The 18,412-nt window shown below is 46.4% G+C and overlaps 1 protein-coding gene across 3 annotated transcripts in view; it reads left to right on the top strand.

Annotated features, from left to right (window-relative positions):
* Nucleotides 1-18,412, top strand: part of strn3 (striatin, calmodulin binding protein 3) — a 122,229-nt gene that overhangs the window by 20,715 nt on the left and 83,102 nt on the right. For all 3 annotated transcript variants that reach the window (XM_078406445.1, XM_078406444.1, XM_078406443.1), the window contains exon 2: nucleotides 12,503-12,606. In XM_078406445.1, coding sequence (XP_078262571.1) covers nucleotides 12,503-12,606 — 104 coding nt within the window. The remainder of the gene's footprint in view (nucleotides 1-12,502; nucleotides 12,607-18,412) is intronic.

Here is an 18,412-nt window from a genome sequence, read left to right as displayed (position 1 = left end):
GCCCATTTTATTGACCCCTGCTTCAGCTGTACACTAATTATTGACATTTCACTATTTGTCAACCCAAAACATCAAATACAGCCAATCTTGTGGCAAACAGAATTCATTGGATGTCACATAAGAAGGCTCCAAAGGATTACCAAAATATTTAACAACACATAATACACCGTCCGCCTTGTGTGTTGATAGACACAACATGCTGGAGTAACTCAGCGGGTCAGGCAGCATCTCTGGAGAAAAGCAATAGGTGACGTTTCGGGTCGGGGCCCATCTTCAGCAGTTTGGGTCCTTTTTCAGCAGAGAAGGGTCTCGACCCGAAACATCACCTATTCCTTTTCTCTAGAGATGCTGCCTGATCCGCTGAGTTGCTCCAGCATTTTGTGTCTATATCTTTGGGGTTAACCAGCACATTCAGTTCCCTCCTACGCGACCTTGTGTGTATACTGATCCATTGATAATAAGTCAGCGGATGACAAAGACTTGCTGTATAGTAATTCTTTGTCTACTGTTACTTTTATTTACTGCATATTATTAAATGTTTTTATTTAAATATGTATTGTCCTCGGTCTGTGTAAGAATAAGTCTTTTGTATCAATTTGAGTAATGAAAAATAATTTTAGCTTCGAATGTAAGCCACGGGAAGAACTTGTACTGCTGTAAGAAATTAAAAAGGAACATGAACAAATGTTTGTTATTCCACAAATGTGATAATAATTTTCTTCATTGTACCAGAAGTATTTCATAAGAGATATGTTGGGCTGAATGGCCACCCATCACTTTAATGTATGACTCTAATATATTGGAATCTGATTTAAATATAGCTTTTCTCAATTCATCTACTTGAAAAATAATTTACCGTTGTCTTAAACTTCAGCATCCTATTGATGGTTATCTTGAGCTTCACATTTAGAATAATGGGTTTTCAAGAAATTCAGCCGTCAAGGATTCTTAATTCCAATTGTTGCTCTTATGTTGTGCTTATACATCTGTACTTTTAACACAATTAGACCAGGGATCCTGATTGATCTGTCATTGATAATCTATCACCCATCTTTTCTTTCTCTTTAGTTCCATAAAATAATCACTTTGGTATTTAAGATTGTGTTTTGCTCGGCTATCTCTCTGTATTTAACTATACCATATTAGAATTTAGTATTTGGTTTGAAAAGGGGGAAACTGAATCAGAAATCAATGTTTTAAATTTAAGTAAAACTTAATTAAAGTTATGAGCAGCCAGTAGGGCTGCTTTCTTTCAGCTTTATTGACCATAGTTCAATCCAAATCTCTGGTGCTCTGTGTGGAATTTGCAGATTCTTTTTGTGACGCTGTGGATTCCTCCAGGTGCTCCAGTTTCCCTCCATGTCACAAAGTGTTATGGGTTGGTAGGTTAGCAGGTATCCGTAAGTTATCCCTACTGTGTAAGTGAAAATCTGTGAGACTTGATGGGAATATGGAAGAATAAAATGGGTTTGGTATTGGGTGATTGACGTTGTAAATTCAGTGCACTGAAGAGACTGTATCTGTACTGTATGATTCTAGAACAATAGAAGATCTTTGTAGTTTGCTAAATGTACATGTGCAATTAAAAGCAGTTGTCACAAGGGGAAGTGGGATGTTGTAATAGCAACTTCCATTTCTGTAAAAGTTATTCATTCGGCCAAAGTTTCTCTTTACGGGAGTGATATCAAATATATAAAAATATGTGACCTTTTAGGAATATTGGACATATATCCGAAGGTGAGATAAAAATTGGGATTTTAAGACATATTTTAAATCTGGAAAGAGAAATAGAAATACGAAGAAGTTTAGGAAAGGTATTTCTGAGCTGCAAGGCTTTGCAGTATCATAAACTAAAACTGTAAGATAAATAATGGTTTAGAAAACATAACCAGTAGGGATTCTAATAATCTGCGAGAGATGACCGACAGCAAATGATAGAACGTGGTAAGATCTGTAGAAAGGGATTGTAAAAGAAAACAACACAAGGTTTTTTTAATCAAGAGAAAGTGTTCGGCTAAGTGACATTTGCCAGATACCAGTGATATCAAAGTTGGCAAGAGTAAATGGCAGTATTACGAATGAGCTGCTTTGTATAAGTTTTTTTACAATTACCAACGATTCAAAACAATAATAAAAACAGATTGAGGAGCAGTGATAATATATTTAAAGAGGTCTTGACAGTGAGGAAGGTTATCGAAGATTACAACAAGATCTTTTATCGACTGGGCAATTGGAGGCCAACATTTTCTGCTTGCAGCAAACCACCTGTTGCCATCCTTCAGAGAATGTATTGAATTGCAGCTTCATTGGGCTGAATGTTCCACTCTTTGTATTTTCAATGTTTCAATTCATGTCTACAGAAATAGAAAAACACACAAGTTGCAGATTCTGGAAATTTGAAATAGAAACTGAAAATATTTAAAATTGCATGTCAGTAAGTACTAACATAATAACCTTTTGATTACTGACATCAGAAATAGGTGAAATTAGAAAAGTTCTAAATTTTCAGTTCTGAGAAAAGATCACAGAACTGAAATGCGATCTCTGTCTCTTCATCAATGCTGCCAGAACGGAGTATTTTCCAGCAGTTTCTGTTTTTATTGCAATCTATGCTGACTATTCTAGTCTTCTGGTTGGCTAGGACTGGTGGTACACATGCCTCAAGATCATCTGTCGAACGTTGAGTTCAAGGCCAACACTCATTTGGGGACAAGGTCAAGAATCCCCACACACCACAGAATCCCATCCATAACTGTACTTGATAGAGAAGATATAGACAGAGTTGTTGAATTCATGATTCAAAGTGAACAAGGAAGTTAAATATTCTCCAAACTCCTCCTCGGAGACAGAATTATTCCTCATTTGGGAATCAAAGACTGATTAGGGCTTTGTGCATGGGAAATCATGCCTCAATTTAACTGAATTTGTTAATGGGGCGACCAAGAAGATGCACGAGGCCAAAGCAGTAGACATTGTCAAAGGCCTTGCTAAAGTTCACATAGACAAAGGACAGCAGATGCTGGTTTATACCAAAGATAGGCGGCATCTCTGGAGAAAAAGGATATAAGACGTTTCGGGTTTGAACCATTAGACTGAAAATAGGGAAAAAAGGTGTTTAACAGTCCGCTTAAGCCTTCTGATCTCTGGGTTGCTAAACATTTTAACTCCCCCTCCCATTCTCATACTAACATATGTATAAGAAAATAACTGCAGATGCTGGTACAAATCGATTTATTCACAAAATGCTGGAGTAACTCAGCGGGTCAGGCAGCATCTCGGGAGAGAAGGAATGGGTGACGTTTCGGGTCGAGACCCTTCTTCAGACTGATGTCAGGGGGGCGGGACAAAGGAAGGATATAGGTGGAGACAGAAAAGATAGAGGGAGATCTGGGAAGGAGGAGGGGAAGGGAGGGACAGAGGAACTATCTAAAGTTGGAGAAGTCGACGTTCATACCACTGGGCTGCAAACTGCCCAGGCGAAATATGAGTCTGTTCCTCCAACTTCCGGTGGGCCTCACTATGGCACTGGAGGAGGCCCATGACAGAAAGGTCAGACTGGGAATGGGAGGGGGAGTTGAAGTGCTCGGCCACCGGGAGATCAGTTTTGTTAATGCGGACCGAGCGCCGAGCCTGCGCTTGTTTTCGCCGATGTAAATAAGTTGACATCTAGAGCAGCGGATGCAATAGATGAGGTTGGAGGAGGTGCAGGTGAACCTTTGTCTCACCTGGAAAGACTGTTTGGGTCCTTGGATGGAGTTGAGGGGGGAGGTAAAGGGACAGGCGTTGCCTTTCTGCCCTGGGCCTCCTCCACTGTCAGAGTGAGGCCCAACGCAAATTGGATAAAACAACACCTCATATTTCACTTAGTCAGCTTGCGATCCCAGACCGTCAGATGGTAACTTCAGGTAACCCTTGCTTTATCCCTCTCTCCATTTCTCTCTTTCTCTCATTCTCCTCCCCACCGGAAGAGGGGCAGGTAGCCGACTCTGGTGTAACAATTGACTGCCTGCTGCCTGGGCCCACGAATGGCCATCTTGGCCAGGCCTCGGAGCAAACCGACAGGGGGATCCCACCCACCCGAGCAGCCCTCCCCACTGTGCCTAAACACCGTGGGACTAAAATGCAACCGAAACTTGAGGAGCAGCCTCTTCAGATATTCATACACGGGCAGCAACCTCGCACACTCCATATACACGTGGAACATGGTCTCTTCCTCGCTGTAGAATTTACAGGCGGCCGGCGCGTCCGTGAACCGACTCAAAAGTTTATCACACGCCACGGCTCTGTGCAACACTCTCCACCCCAGGTCCCCCGATGTAAAGGGGAAGGACTCCCTTGTAGAGAGACCTCCACTGGTGACTTCCCCCACCGTCAGATGGTAACACGGCTTGTCCAGACGGAAGACGAAGGCGAGGAGGTGCAGAGTTTGCAGGAGCATCATGTACAGTACACGTCTCTCCGCATCACAGAAAGGTGGGCATCTCGGAAAGGCGGCTCATATTGTGTAGGGCCGGCTCCCGGTAAATATTCCGGAGCCTGGGCCCGATGAGCAATTCCGGCAGAGCGGGGCTACGCTCGGCCCGAATGGCTCCAAGCACACGCCTCTCCTTGATACCGGCCGTGACAGGGTAAGGACCAGCCCCCCTCACAGCCACAACACCCCCCAACCCCCCTCCGCTTGAGGGGCAACGCGCTGACTGAAGATGGCCAAATACCTAATTCTTAACACATCGCGGTAGAAGCTAGGCAGACCCCGTGTGGAGGGTCGACTGATGCCCGCCACCGGGAGCCGCGAAACCCATCATAGGCAATGGCCCTGGCGGAAAAAGTACGTGGCCAGAGCGTGCCATCTGGGGGGTGCTCCGTGTACACGTACCTCCACAGTCCTGAGACGGACTGGCCACTAAAGTCCACTTGTACCAGACAGTCGTCCAAGCACGGCACCGGCCGCTGGGACACGTGAGACATACGCTCCAGAGATGTACATGCGATCGATACGGGAACTACTCCCCTCAGACCTCCACGAAAAAGCGTTGGAATCGGGGTGGAGATTCCGCCACGCATCAACCAACTCAAAAGAATCAATCAAACCTCGCAACTTCTTTGCTACTCCAGGGGCACACTGAGTACCAGAGCGATCTCGCGCCTCAAGGGTGCAATTGAAATCCCTCCCAAGGAAGACTCACTCCCCGCAATCAATAGTGCTCAGCAGAGCAGTCACCTCCTGAAGTAGGCACGCCTGCATCGTGCCGGTTACTGGGGGTGTACACATTAATGAAATGTAACGGCACGCCATCCAGGCTCAAGGCCAGATAGAACAAACGGCCTGGCACAACTTCCTGCACCTTCAGAATCTCTGGCTGGAACGTCAGGGCCTACAGGAAGGCCACCCCACTCAAATTTGTGCTGAGGTGGCTCATGTAACTCCCCCCTTCCCACTCCAGGAGCCAGGTGGGTTCATCACTAACAATAGTATGCGTCTCTTGCAGAAAACTCACTGCATACTTCCCCTCTCTGAGGACTGATAGATGGTGAAATATACGAAGGTCCCCCCTTCCGCCATTTACGTTTAGGCTAGCAACTGTGATCTTCATGTTGAGGACACACCAGGGTTTTTTCCTCATGCTCCTTGCAAGCGTGGAGCCCCACTCTCTTAGGAGCTTCAAAAAGTCCCCGAATTGACGCTTCTCAGACTCGAGAAGGCCACTATCCTTACTGCGAAGGATAGCTTCAATGTCTGTATAAGTCCCAACAGGTCTGGCCACCGTTCGACAGCTGACTTGATTTTGCCCCTACTGCACTTGTTTGCTTTCAGAAACTCCCGAATCCCAGATACCGGCCCCTCGAGACACAGCACTGGAATCCGGGCATTCTACCAACCCACTGACACCTGAAGCAGCATCTACTCCCTCACTACACTCAAGGTCATCGTCTGAGTTTGGAGGGCTGCAGCTGGCTGCCAGCTCGCTCGCCCCTCTGCATAAGCTGGCTACATCACGCTCCCCCTTCTCCGGCATGATCCCACCATGGGGATAAGTGCCAAGGGAGGGTCCCAATACCTCTGTCAGCATTGAGCCGGCCAGTGAATGGCCAGGCTCCTGCACCCTTCCACCGCCCCCCTACAACTGGGCCTGGGAAAGAAAAAACAAGAGGCGTTCCCAGGGCCCGCGGTGCGCAGGCACCCCTGGAATCCGATTGGGGGACATGAACCGAAACAGCCACATCCCACTCCGCACCCAAGCAACCCTCTCCAACAGCCTCACCCAGAGAGTCTCCAGCACCAGGGGAGTAACCTCACTATGGCCCACAGAAGGAGCCGGAGTTTCTGGAGTCTCCTACTTCCTCAGCCGGTGGAGCAGCACACCCTTCAGCTACTCTTGTCGCTCTAATGAGGAGCACAGGCTGGGAAACCATCCCTATGCTGGAGACTCCCCCTTCGGGTTGTATCTGCTCGTCCTCCACCCCAGGGGACACATTTCCAGGGGAGCCAACCCCACCAACTGGTGAGATAACACCCTCGGAAGGCCCCTGAATCGAAGGGACAACCTCCGGCCCAGTGGACACTAGTCCAGGACCACCACCCTCGACAGGGGTGGAAGGTCTCGAGGTAGGCTGCCCCCCTAACTTTGGGCCCAGGGCCGTGCTCTCCCTCAAGAGGCCCACGCCTTTTTGTCCCACTGATGTGCGGCGGTCCGGTGACCTCCATAAAGAAGGAATTCTCCGCCTCCACACTACCAGCTTTTCCATTCCCTTTTTCAGCCGCCCTAGCTCCCACCTGAACCTCCCCTGCCCCCTTCTGTACCTCCTCAGCTACTTGCTGAACCCCACCAGGTGCCTCTTGGACCTCTCCGGGGCCAACAGGCATCCTTTGGGTGGGCTCAGGTGTGGGTGTGGGCCCATCCGCTTGCGGGTGACTCGCTTAGAGGCATTTATTCTTCCTCCTCTGCACCTGCCATCTCTCGCCCTCGTCATCCGCCGCTGCAGGTACAGGGGGTGGGGGGCAGTGCTGCCCTGGACCGCCGAGGTGGAGCTGGCAGCCCCAGATGGGCCATCAGTGCTTTTCTGGGCTGCTGCGTTCGGATTTCTCGCAGCAGCCCGGCCTTTGGACACGGTAGGGGATCCCCTCATGCTCGACGAAGAAGCTCCCCTCTGCACCCGTCCCCGTTCCCACATTCATGAACACCCACCTCTTAAAACGCAGGATCCCTTTAAGATGTGGGTTGCGCCAGGGCTGCATAAGCCTAGTCAGCTTGCACCGCACCTCCGCAATCTTTGCCAGGTGTGGAGGAAGGAGCGCATCCCAGGTGAAAGTGGGAATGCAACACAGTCTCTTGTTGGATACCACGGTTCCACCGGTACAAACATCCCCCCCTCTGTGAGCCCCTTCTCCAAAGCCAGGGCCACACCCTGCTGTGACTTTAGTATAAACTCACATTTCCCCCCTCCAACCTTGGAGGAGGCAATCACGTTCTTCTGGAAAAGATCATACAGACCCAATTCTATTACCCCCTGGTCCATTGGTACCCGATTTGGACCGTGATCCCATGTTTGATCCTCCCCGTCAACATAAGGCTCCTCCTCGAATGACCCCGAAGCCACTGCCGAAACCGCAGCTGCGTAGCCATGAGGCCAAGTCGCCGCCATCCTGATGGGTACAAACCAGCACCAGAGACAACAGCAGTCTCAGCTCAAGAGCGATCTCAGTCAGTCTCAATCTAAAAGAGCAGCAGAAGCAGTTCTCTCCAGCCGAGCAAGGAAATACAGCCACGCTTAACTTCACTGCCGAGAGCAGCTTTTGGAAGGCTTTTCTCAGGCCTTCCGAGCCCCCGAAGAAACTGCCGGATTCGAAAAGTACCGTCTCTTTGTTTAACCCCAGATGACCTGGTTTGGGCAAAACGGTATGGGTGAAGGGTTACAGTGCTAGAAACAACATAAACACCACCTCTTTCCAACTCCTGGTCTCCAGGTACGATTGGCAATCTGCCAGCCACTGCTGCTCCCACGGCACTCCAGAAAAGCGCTGGAATTCCTCACTAAATGGAGAAATCATTTAACAAAGGAAAGTTTCCGTAGTCCGACGTTGTCAAACTTCGAACTCTCACTTCCTCTGTCTCTCTTCCTTCGACAAAAACCTTTAAAAGGTTGCTTTGAAACTTCTCCGCCGTCGGAGCAGTGAGAGACACCACCTCTCTCTCCCCCCGTCCCCGGTCCCCGTCCCCGTCCCTCTCTCCCTCCCCTGAAACATCACCCATTCCTTCTCTCCAGAGATGCTGCCTGTCCCGCCGGGTAACTCCAGCATTTTGTTTCTATCTTCTAGTTCTCCAACTAGTTTTACTGTCTTCCTGATTTAATATTACTGATTGTATGCCACGTTGTCACCTTCTCCATAGCTAAAAAAGCCATTCTACATTTCCTAATCAACATATGCTTTGAAATGTTAATTTCATATTCCCTCTCCCATGACTGTTTGAAGAAGGGTCTCAACCCAAATCGTCACCCATTCCTTCTCTTCAGAGATGCTGCCTGTCCCACTAAGTTACTCTAGCAATTTGTATCTATATTAAAAATTACAGGTGGGGTGGAAGAGGTGAGGTTATGGATCTAATTAAAAGCCGAGGGAAAACAAGATAAATGGCCTGCTCCTAGTTTTGTTCTTTTACAGTGCCCTCCGTAATGTTTGGGACAATGACCCGTCATTTATTTATTTGCCTCTGTACTCCACAATTTGAGATTTGTAATAGAAAAATAAATCACATGTGGTTAAAGTGCACATTGTCAGATTTTATTAAAGGCCATTTTTATACATTTTGGTTTCACCATGTAGAAATTACAGCTGTGTTTATACATAACCCCCATTTCAGGGCACCATAATGTTTGGGACACATGGCTTCACAGGCATTTGTAATTGCTCAGGTGTGTTTAATTGCCTCCTTAATGCAGGGATAAGAGAGATCTCAACACCTGGTCTTACCTCCAGTCTTTCCATCACCTTTGGAAACTTTTATTGCTGTTTATCAAAATGAGGATCAAAGTTGTGCCAATGAAAGTCAAAGAAGCTATTATGAGACTGAGAAACAAGAATGAAACAAGAATAAAACTGTCATAGAGACATCGCCCATACCTTGCGTTTATCAAGATCAACTGTTTGGGAATATCATTAAGAAGAAAGAGAGCACTGGTGAGCTTACTAATCGCAAAGGGACTGGCAGGCCAAGGAAGACCTCCACAGCTGATGACAGAAGAATTCTCTTCTATAATAAAGAAAAATCCCCAAACACCTGTCCGACAGATCAGAAACACTTTTTGGGAGTCAGGTGTGGATTTGTCAATGACCACTGTCCGCAGAAGACTTCGTGAACAGAAATACAGAGGCTACACTGCAAGATGCAAGCCACTGGTTAGCCGCAAAAATAGGATGGCCAGGTTACAGTCTGCCAAGAAGTACTTAAAAGAGCAACCACAATTCTGGAAAAAAAGGTCTTGTGGACAGATGAGACGAAGATTAACTTGTATCAGAGTGATGGCAAGAGCAATGTATGGAGGAGAGAAGGAACTGCCCAAGATCCAAAACATCCCACCTCATTTGTGAAACATGGCGGTGGGGGTGTTATGGCCTGGGCATGTATGGCCGCTGAAGGTACTGGCTCACTTATCTTCATTGATGATACAATTGCTGATGGTAGTAGCATAATGAATTCTGAAGTGTATAGACACATCCTATCTGCTCGTTCAAACAAATACCTCAAAACTCATTGGCCGGCGGTTCATTCTACAGCAAGCCAATGATCGCAAACATACTGCTAAAGCAACAAAGGAGTTTTTCCTAAGCTAAAAAATGGTAAATTTTTGAGTGGCCAAATCAATCACCCGATCTGAACCCAATTGAGCATGTCTTTTATATGCTGGAGAAAATTGAAGGGGACTAGCCCCCAAGACAAGCATAAGCTAAAGATAGCTGCAATACAGGCCTGGCAGAGCATCACCAGAGGAAGACACCCAGCAACAGGCGATGTCCATGAATCTCAGACTTCAAGCACTCATTGCATGCAAAGGATATGCAACTAAATACTAAACATGACTACTTTCATTTACATGACATTGCTGTGTCCCAAACATTATGGTGCCCTGAAATGGGCTGACTGTGTATAAACACTGCTATAATTTCTACATGGTGAAACCAAAATGTATAAAAATGGCCTTTATTTAAATCTATTATGTAGTCTAGTAACAATTTTGAAAATTGCACCTTTTTAAAAGAACTTTTGCTAAAGATGTTTTTTCCCCCATTCTGGCCAAATGTTTACACATTAGATTTGATAATTCTGAATATGTGAACCTTTAGAATTTTAACCTCCCCTCCCCCCACATTGTTTATAAGCATAGAGGAGGAAATATGTTTTTATTTAGCTGATAGTGTAAATGGAGAGTGATTTCAGTCTATACAACAGATATAGAATTTGGAAAGCAGTTCTATTAAGACAGCTGTTGCTTTTCGTCATTCCCTGCTGACAATTTAGTTTCCATTTGGAGTAAGTTAAAGTGTTATCTTTCCTTGCTTGATATTTATAGATCGCTTAAAGAAATCAGCAATAATTACATTTCATAAAGAGGGAAAGAAACAGAATATTGTCAAAAACTATAGATGTGTCTTTGGAAAAGGAAGTGAAGAGCAGTTAGACAATTAAAAATAAGTTATTAATGTTTGTACATTTTTTTAACTTACAATATTTGTTTTAATGTTATGGTTAATTTGATGCTAAAATTGTCTCTTATTTATGTTACTATTATCCAAAAATCCAGTGTTAAATTATACATTTCTGGATTTGGAATATTGATGTCTTTTGTAAATAGGAAATCTCAATTGTGAAAAGAGCACATTATCTAAATGTGTAAATTAAAAGGGGGTCATTGTTTCACACAGAACAGGTTCATTGCATCTGTTTATTGAAAAGAATTATTTTTATGACTTAAACGGCTGGTTTTGCATACATGGTTGTATATATATTCAAGTGAGAATGCTCCCTTATTTATAATGTGACCCAAAGTAGGAAAAGTTGTCTACATGGCACTGTTTCTGTGATGTATAACTTTAGGACAATCCTCTCGATTCAGAAATTTGGATCTAATCTGGCCTTTGTGATCACAGGAATGAGTAAGGCCAGCATGTAGGTATATGGCCATTTTTGATCATTATAGCTTTAAATTATAACTTTACTTTTTGTTTTACTGAATTTAAAATCTCCTCGTGCCGTGATGGTAATGCTAATTTTTATCACTTTCTACCAGAAAATTTGACCAGAAAAAAAAGTATGCAACATACATTTTGGATAAAGCTGCCTACCTGCAATTTTGTACTTCTAATAAATGTTTTCTAATGTAATAAGGCAAGGGAGGAGAATTAGGCCATTTGTTTATTCAAGTCTACTCTGCCATTCAATTATGGCTGATCTATTTTTTCACTGAACCCCATTCTCCCGCCTTCTCCCCGTAACCTTTGACAGCCCAACTAACCAAGAACATATACATTTCTGCCTTGAAAATACCCAATGTCTTGGCCTCCACAGCCGTCTGTGGCAATATCCTGAAGCCGATTATAGGCAATTGTGGCGTCTAATACAGCCAGGCTGACCAATGATTGACAGTTATGATAACAAAGTTAAGGGTGAAAAGTATGCAAAAGTACAAGAAATATACTTCTAGTCTGAACAATGGTTCTGACCCAAAATGTCACCACATTTATTCTCTAGAGATGCTGCCTGATCTGCTGAGCTATTCCAGCATTTTGTGTCTATCTTCAGAGCATGATTTCATTGTTTTTTGTACCCTTACAATAATGATGGTGCATGACATAGATAAAACAAGGAACTGCAGATGCTGGAATTTTGCATAGAATACAATGTGCTGGAGTAACTAAGTGGATCAGGCAGTATTCGGGAGCACAAGGATACATGATGATTTGTGTCAGGTCCTTTCTTCATACTGATTGCAATATGGGGGAGAAAGCTAGAAAAGAAGTGGAGGCAGGGCCATGCCTGGCAAGTGATAGATGGATAGAGGTAGAAGGAGAGGCGAGATATATGGAGACACGGGTGGGGTTGGGGAGGGGCAGGGGCACAGGAAAGCGGGGTGTCATCTAAGATTGGAGAATCGAATGCACATATTGTTACGTTGTAAGCTACCCAAGCGGAATTTGAGGCACTCTTCCTCTAGTTTGTGTGTGGCCTCATTGTGCCTGCTTAAAACCTGTTTAATATGATACTATCCTGCACTCCTGATTGAATTACTGATTCCACACTTTTTACATTTAAGTCTTTTACATTTATGAAACTATTGCTAAAAGTTTGCTAAAATAGGCTCTATGGTACTGAATATTTAAAATGAGAGCCAATGTTCTGACCAACACTTGACTTTCCTAATTGTTGAGATTTTGGAGATCTATGTTGCAGAAACCACAAGGTGTTGATTTAGCTGTTCAATTATTTCCTTTCATTTTATTTTTCAGGCTCGGATAGCATTTTTACAAGGAGAAAGGAAAGGTCAGGAGAACTTGAAGAAGGACCTAGTAAGAAGAATAAAAATGTTAGAATATGCCTTAAAACAAGAAAGGTAACTGTTTTAAAGAACTATCTACACTGAATATTTTCAACTGTTGATCATAATATTATAAAAGTATAAATTTAACCTAATTATTATATGTCCAGCATATATTAGTTTCCCCCCAAATTATAATGTTCTTCCTAATTTGAATATTTAAATAAGCATTACTTATTTGTTAGTTAGTTCAATGTGAATATTTATTGATCGGTTCTGTGTGATGATTACAGTACCGTGTAAAATCCTGCTTTATTGGAAGTTAATTCTGGTTGTTGCATTCAAGGAAGGATTGCATATTTTTTTATGAACTAGGATTATTGATACACTGGCTACAAGGCACATTTTAATAAATTACCTTTTTACATTGTAAATGATGGAATGTCAAGACCTCTACAATTGAGACTACATCGGATCCCTTAGTTTATGTGCATATTTCTGTTTATATATTAATGATGATAATCTGTTTGGGTTTAACTTTAATGTGCTTTTGAAGTAATCTGGTGACAGCTTTCCATTTGGCTTCATGTGAAAATTAGTTGCTTGGTCCGAATATGAGAAAGTCATACCTGCCCTGGAACATTACTGAGCATTGGAAGAAAGAGTACGGAAATCGGCATTTTTACTGTCAAACGTTAATTAAAATCTAAATTTTGAGTACTCATAACTAATATCATTTATTAAATACTCAATAATTTTTAGTTGCACAGTGGAAAACAATGTATTGGTCTTAAACTAACATTTAAACATCCAACCTTAAAAGCAAAGTCACAGAAAATATTGAGAATGCAATAAATCTGAAATAAAAACAGAAATCACTGGGAATGCTCAGTAAATCAGGTAACATCTATGGAATGAGAAACTGTTAATATTTCGGGGCGATGACTAGTTGTGTTAACAGGTATAACAGATATAACAGGTATAACAGAGCTTTATTTGTCGTTCGGTACCGAAGTACCGAACGAAACTACATAGCAGTCATAGAAAAAAAAAAAGAAAAAAAAAAGAACACAAGACACATAACCCCAACACAAACGTCCATCACAGTGACTCCAAACACCCCCTCACTGTGATGGAGGCAACAAAACTTCCCCTCTCTTCCCCACGCCCACGGACAGACAGCTCGTCCCCGACCGACCCGCACAGTCCCCGCACCGGGCGCTGAAACGTCTCGCGGCCGAACCGGGCGATGAAAGGCCCGCGACCAAGCCTTGCGCAGCTAAGTCCCGCAGCCGAGCCGCACCAGCGGTGAAAAGTCCCGCAGCCGAGCCGCACCGGGCGGTGTTAAGTCCCGCAGCCGAGTTGCACCGGGCGGTGTTAAGCCCCGCAGCCGAGCTGCACCGGGCGGTGTTAAGCCCCGCAGCCGAGCTGCACCGGGCGATGTAAAGTCCCGCAGCCGAGTTGCACCGGGCGGTGTTAAGCCCCGCAGCCGAGCTGCACCGGGCGGTGTTAAGTCCCGCAGCCGAGTTGCACCGGGCGGTGTTAAGCCCCGCAGCCGAGCTGCACCGGGCGGTGTTAAGTCCCGCAGCCGAGTTGCACCGGGCGGTGTTAAGCCCCGCAGCCGAGCTGCACCGGGCGGTGTTAAGCCCCGCAGCCGAGCTGCACCGAGCGATGTAAGTCCAGCGGCCAAGCCGCACCGGGATGTAAAGTCCAGCGGCCGAGCAGCACCGGGGGATGTTAGGCCCCGAAGCCGAGCCGCACCCCGCGACGTGAGGAAGAGAAAAGTTCCCCACACCCACCCACCCACACCCACCCCCCACACACCACCACCCCCTCCCACACATATACAACCAAAAAAATATATATAAAAATCATCCCAACACCGACACTCAACAAAAAAAAGACGGACAGACTGCTAGTCAGCCGCTGCCGTTAGGCGCCGCCACGTGATATTGAACATCATAGCGGGGAGAGGGTCTCCCGGGTGTGGGAGAGAGGAGAGAAGCAAGGGGAGAGAGGAGAGGGGAGCCGGTGATCGCGGGCGGGCAGCTCCGCTAACGGCGTCCATTTTTTTGGTGCGAGTGAGGAGATGCCGCGCATGCGTACTGAGCACAGCCGCACAACAGCGCCACCCTGAAAACCTTCAATAAATCAGGGGGGGCAGCGCTTTAAAACCTCTGTAACTTAAAAAGTATGCGACCAAATTAAATGAAAATATCACGGCCGGTCGTCCGGGAGATTGGCGATTAAGGCGGTGCAAAAACCGTGGCGCGACGGTTTACCGTTTTGCCGAAATCACTGATCCAAATATAGAAACATATACATATATATATTCATATATTCACAAGATCTGAGTTTTAGTAGTATCAGATATAATATAACATAATATACTAGACCGTTGGGCCCATTCCTCGTAGAGGGGGGACAGGGAAGAGGAGAGGGTGTGACTGAGGAGCCCTGGACCCAAAGCCTCTCCTGTATTGGTGTAGCACCTTCCACCCCCACTCGATCCCCCTTATCCCCCCTCTCCTCCCCCCACAGACCCACTCCATCCCCCCAGGCACCCCCACTTGCGCCTCCCCTGGCCCCACCCCCATTCCCCCAAACCCTGCCTCCACCCCTTCCCCCTCCCCTCCCCTATTCCCCCTCCCCTCACCCCACCTCCCTCCCCACCCCCACTCTCCCTGCCCGCACCCCACTCTCCCCACCCCAATCTTCCCTCCTCCCCACCCCCATTCTTGCCATCTCCCCACCCCCACCCTCCTACCCAGCCCTACACTCCCCCCCACCCCACTCACTGCTCCCCCACCCCCCCATTCTCTCCACCCCCACCGCCACACTCTCTCCTCCCCCACCTCCCCACTCTCTCCTCCCCTCCCCACCCCCTCTCACTCTCCCCCTTTCCCCCACACCCCCTTCTCCTCCCCACTCTCCCCTCTTCCCCACCCCCACTGTCCCCCTTCCCTCCACCGTCCCCATCCCAACTTATCCCCACCCCAGCCTTCCCAGCCCCACTCTCCCACCCCACTCTCTCCTGCCCCCACCCCTCCTCCTCACTCTCCCTCGCCATCACCACCCCCCTTTTCCCCTCACTCCCACTCACTCCTTCCCCCACCCCCTCCTTCCCCACTCTCTCCCCTCCGACCCCCAGCCTCCCCTCCACCCACTCGGCCCCCACGCCCACTCCCCTCCGTGGACCCATTGGCGGCGAAAGCCACTTACCACTATCTGCGTGGAGGGAGGAGGAGGGAGCTCTGCAGTGCGGCGGCTGTGGCCTGGCAGAGCTGAGAGTACTCGAGGACGGCGGCAGCGGCTGCTCGGGGACTACTGGAGGCGGACATCGCGGTGAGACCCGGCAGAGGTGGGAGGCGGATAGCGCAGCAGGGGCTGGGACTACTCGAGGCCGGTGGCGCGCGCAAGATGGCGGAGCATGAGGAGGAGGAGAGCGGCCGCCATCTTTGTGAAGTCGTGACGAGGCCGTCGGTGGAAGCGTGGAAGCGGCCGCTGAAGGAGGAGGAGAAGAAGCTGCCCGCTGCGGGTTGTGTGCGGTAATGGTCAGCGCGCTGGGCCCGGGCGATAGCGGGGACTCGAGGACGCAGTGGGTTGAAGGGACGGAAGGGAAGGATGAGTGGACCATCAGTCCGACCATCTCCCTCCTGCTCGAAGTGTCCCCTGGATGTGGGAGAGTGAGGGGAGAGAGGAGAGAAGCGAGCGGAGGGAGGAGAGAAGCGAGAGGAGAGGGGAGCCCATGATTGCGGGCGGGCGGCTCCGCTAACGGCATCCATCTTGTTTGTGCGAGTGAAGAGAGAGGCCATGCGTGCCCTCTGATGACGTCATACGCACAGCACTTTGAAAAAATGTGTTCAGAAATGAAAGTTTTAAACTTTAAAATCTCTAACTTTTAAAATATAGGATCAATTTAAATAAAACTTGTTTTTAACAGTCGCGTTTCTTTGCTCTAGATTTCAGCACCTACAATCTTTTGTGTCTCTATTGTCAAATTGTGACATGGGATCTGTAGTGATAATAATATCCACAGGAGAGGGCAGATGAAGTCTTGAATGAATGTCTCATGTTAAGGATGACACCTCTAATAGTGTGGTGCTCTCTGCATTGCATGCCAAGTGCCAAGTTGGATTCACTTATCCAAAGTAGAGCTTGGTACAGAAATAAAGATATTAATAGTGAGCCACGGTAATCCTTATATGGTTAACTTTAACACTTCCTGAATCTGGTTGATACTTGGCATCAAATTGAGCAAATGTATAAAAGCTTATGTAAAGTTATAACAAAAAAAAAACGGTCATAAGTTAATCAAATTTCTTGCAACTTAATTGATATTTTCAGCAGTACTACCATTTTCTGATTGAGGGGTTTATTTTAAAGCTTTGAAAAATGTAATGCTACTTGAAGCTTTTGATTTTGATTCAATATATTTGTCACTGAATACATGTTCTTAAATAATTGATTAAGCATTGCTTGAATGTCAGCTTCAGTGTTGTCATTAAAGTAGCACTGTCATTTATTTTTGTCCTTATAAATGAGGCTTGGCATGTTTACATCCCTCGTTCCACTGGAGTATCCTACCTTTTTAGGCTTGTCATTGAAGTGGTAGTGTATACATTTCTATTCTGTCTTGGCACAAAATATTTGGGACAAGTATGCCTGAGCACACTTACGGCTTCTATACTAACATTTATCTATATCAGGAGTGTGATTGAATACTTTTCACTTCTTTGGATGAGCTTTATCAGAATTTAAGAAGTGAAAGATCACCCAGGGAAAAAGAAACTGTTGAACATTCACCTTCGTTATCACCAGCACACTGCAATTCAGTATATAGGCTTTAATAACATTCTCCAGATTCACTGCCTCAATCACTTTGAAGGTCTAAGATACATTTCTGAGGTGGTCCCTCGATTGAGGATGATTTCTGCCCTGGTTTTATGGTTATGAGGTATATGGGTTCAGCAGCACTGCAGGGTTCCCTTCAAGTCATGCAACATTCTAACCTGAACATGAATTGCTATTTCTTATCATTAGTTTGTCAAGATCATGGAATTCATACCTAATGGTGATATTGGAATATCTTTCCTACCATAGTGCTTCAAGACAACGCCTCATCAGCATAGACTCCTCGAACAAATTAAAGATAGTGCCAAAAATGTCAGTATCTCTTAAATGAATAAAATATGTTGGCCTTGGCCGTTTAAATGCAGTAAAGCTTCTTCCCACCCTGTCTCCTGCAAAAAGTCTATCCCCCTACTCCCAATTCCTCCGTCTACGCTGCATCTGCGCCCAGGATGAGGTGTTTCACACCAGGGCATCAGAGATGTCCTTATTCTTTAGGAAACGGGGCTTCCCCTCTTCCATTATAGATGTGGCTCTCACTAGGGCCTCCTCTATATCCTGCAGCTCCGCTCTTGCTCCCCCTCCCCCCATTTGTAACAAGGACAGAGTCCCCCTTGTCCTCACCTTCCACCCCATCAGCCAGCGTATCCAACAAATTATCATCCAACATTTTCATCACGTCCAATGGGATCCCACTACTGGCCACATCTTCCCATCTCCTCCCCTTTCTGCTTTCCGCAGAGACCGTTCCCTCCGTAACTCCCTGGTCCACTCGTCCCTTCCTACCCAAACCACCCCCTCCCCAGGCACTTTCTCCTGCAACCGCAGGAGATGCAACATCTGTCCTATTACCTCCCCCCTCGACTCCATCCAAGGACCCAAACAGTCTTTCCAGGTGAGGCAGAGGTTCACCTGCACCTCCTCCAATCTCATCTATTGTATCCACTGTTCCAGACGACAACTTCTCTACATCGGCGAGACCAAACGCAGGCTTGGCGATCGTTTCGCTCAACACCTTCGCTCAGTCCTA

This window comes from Rhinoraja longicauda, chromosome 10, assembly GCF_053455715.1.
Source record: "Rhinoraja longicauda isolate Sanriku21f chromosome 10, sRhiLon1.1, whole genome shotgun sequence".
NCBI lineage: Eukaryota > Metazoa > Chordata > Chondrichthyes > Rajiformes > Arhynchobatidae > Rhinoraja > Rhinoraja longicauda.
Note: the sequence above shows the minus strand (reverse complement) of the source record. Positions and strands in the feature narration are given on the sequence as shown.